Source organism: Glycine max, chromosome 13 (genome assembly GCF_000004515.6).
Source record: "Glycine max cultivar Williams 82 chromosome 13, Glycine_max_v4.0, whole genome shotgun sequence".
NCBI lineage: Eukaryota > Viridiplantae > Streptophyta > Magnoliopsida > Fabales > Fabaceae > Glycine > Glycine max.
Window position 1 is genome coordinate 16,840,818 of NC_038249.2, and position 2,652 is coordinate 16,843,469.

The following is a 2,652-nucleotide window of genomic DNA, read 5'->3' on the forward strand; positions in this document are numbered from 1 at the left end:
CCTTGATAGGACTTCAGCGAATATTGAAATAACTTTTGTTCTTCTCCACTTCTATAATTTTGTAATGTTTATAATATTTTTTATTTATTTACAATACCAATGTATACTTGAAACTGCTATCTAATTATACCAATTAATCATTCATCTGAATGCAGGGACGGATCCAATAATGTATTAAAGGAGCTGAAATTTTTTTACCTAATATTTAAATATTTAAGCTCCATAAATAATTATTTAATAAATAATAAGTTTAAAAAATATTTATTATTAATTTTATGGATAATATTATACATATAATCTATTACTAGAAAAATTTTAAATAAATATTAACTCAAAAATATATTTTTTATTATATATTTTCTTTTATTAATATTTTTTATTTTAATTTTATTCTCTCATATACACAAAGAATCCTAGAAGGGGGGCTTAATTTTCAAGTAAAATTTTAAATTAAGTCTTATAGAGGAAAAAATGTGATTGAAAGAAGAGATCTTATGAAAGGTTCCTTTACAGGAATGAATCATCTACAAACCTGTTAGATACTTCGTACCAAATATCATGGTGAAAAAAAAAACTGCTATCTAATTATGGGTTACTTTATATTATACGTTTGGATCAGAGTTTGGCATCTAACATTTAATTTGGGAAGAATCATTTTTCATGTGATTCATCTTCTCTTGTAATGAGTTTCATTCATTATCAATATGCAGTGGTTTATTGATCATCCAAAGTTTAGCTCAAATCCTTTTTACATTGGTGGTGGCTCATATTCAGGAATGATCACTGGTCCTCTTGTTCAACAAGTATATGAAGGTAACTACTAAATAGCAAATAATGTCAATATGATAACCTAAATGTGGTCTTACCTCAAATGTTTGTGGCCAAGAGTATCTTATATATGCTTCCTCCAAGGGCAGGATACAAAGCAAGACGCAAGCCACTCATGAACATCAAAGTACAAATTAAAGGACACAAACCTTGTTGGGAGTATATTTTATATATTTCTAAATATTTTCTAAACTACTATATATAACTGATCAATTATGACTTTTGTCATTAGGGTTATGTACTCGCGAGCCCAGCTGTTGACGGGTTTCGAGAGCAGAACATGAAAGTTTTATATGCATACCAAAGGAGTCTTATACCAGAAGCGCTCTACAAGGTTATTTGTCATCATTGTCTAGTTATGCATTTGTTCAAAGAATCAACAATAGATTCAGTTCGAGAATACGATACCAAAGTTTGGTATGCAATGAGGAAAGTTATGGATGAAATGAAATATTTCATCTAAATTTCATATTTTACTAAAATATATATATATATATATATATATATATATATATATATATATAAAAGAGATGAAATTACACCGTTATAACTTTAACAATAATTTTATAACTTTCAAATGAATAATATTTTTTTAAAACTTACCGTTAGATTAGAAGTCTTTTTCACATATATTACATAGATAAAATTTCATATTATTTTAAAATCATTTATTACATATGGATTAAAACTAATGTAATAAATATTTTAAAATATACTAAGGATCATTTGATTATTTTTTTGTAGTTATTTTAACAAAATTTAACACAAATAATTTTGATAATATGTAAATATAATTCAATGATTATATCAATAAAAATCACATTATATATCAAGTTATAAAAATAATATAATAATTATCAAAATTACAATAGTATAATTTGATATCTCTTTATATATATATATATATATATATATATATATAACTTACTAAAATAATTATAATCATATTAATTTGTCTAGAAAAAAATATTTTTGAAGTTATTAATTTATTGGGTATTAATTTATGGTGGGTTGAGCATCTTAAAAAATATGATTGAAATGGAAAATCTTAATAATTAATCAATTTTTTTAGAGATTAATCATCAATTAAAGCTTGTGCATATATTAATGTCATAATGACCTAAAAAATATGGTGGTTTAATTGTAGATGTGTTTTATTGATCTTATATGCTTCTAGTTATGAACTTAGTTATGCTTTCATTTTTACGAGTCACCTAACATAAAAATACCTGGAAACTTTTGAATACATTTTTGCAGTCAATGAAAGAAAATTGTAACGGGGATTATATAAACATTGATCCAGAAAACACAAAGTGTGTCTCAGATTATAGTGTTTATGTTGAGGTCAGTATTAATTCAGAATGTGTGCATTTATTTGTCATGTTCTGCTTTGCATGCATGAAAAGTATTTAGTAACCGATTGACTTGCAGCTTGTTCGTTACATAAACGAACAACAAATTATGGAACCTCTTTGTATTACTACGCCTGGCGTGAATCGAGAAATCCTACAAGAAGTTCAAGATCCTCCAACATTTTGGTGTAGAGTTGAGTAAATCTCTCTCTCTATAAACATGTGTGCCTCAAGGAATTTCTTACATGTGGTTTTTGAGAAATATTAGCAAAGTACTCCCTAAAACACTTATTAACACACTTTTTTAGTACAATATTCTCTATTATTAGTAGAAATTTATTGAAAACTACATAAACTTACGAGTCCTACTTCATATTTAACTAGTCTTAATTATTCATGATTTTATAATTTTTAATAAATTTTAACTAATAATAAAAAATGTGTTAAAAGATATATTATTAATACTCCTTTA

The 2,652-nt window shown here is 25.2% G+C and overlaps 1 protein-coding gene across 2 annotated transcripts in view; it reads left to right on the forward strand.

Annotated features, from left to right (window-relative positions):
* The first annotated feature begins 384 nt into the window (after positions 1-384).
* Positions 385-2,652, forward strand: part of LOC100798023 (serine carboxypeptidase-like 18) — a 6,759-nt gene continuing 4,491 nt past the window's right edge. Inside the window, exons 1-5 of one of the 2 annotated variants that reach the window (XM_014766221.2) lie at positions 385-813; positions 918-955; positions 1,061-1,162; positions 2,086-2,172; positions 2,260-2,373. In XM_014766221.2, the coding sequence (XP_014621707.2) occupies positions 705-813; positions 918-955; positions 1,061-1,162; positions 2,086-2,172; positions 2,260-2,373 (450 nt within the window). In that variant the 5' untranslated portion in view covers positions 385-704. The remainder of the gene's footprint in view (positions 814-917; positions 956-1,060; positions 1,163-2,085; positions 2,173-2,259; positions 2,374-2,652) is intronic. The other variant, XM_041008720.1, reaches the window with a different exon arrangement.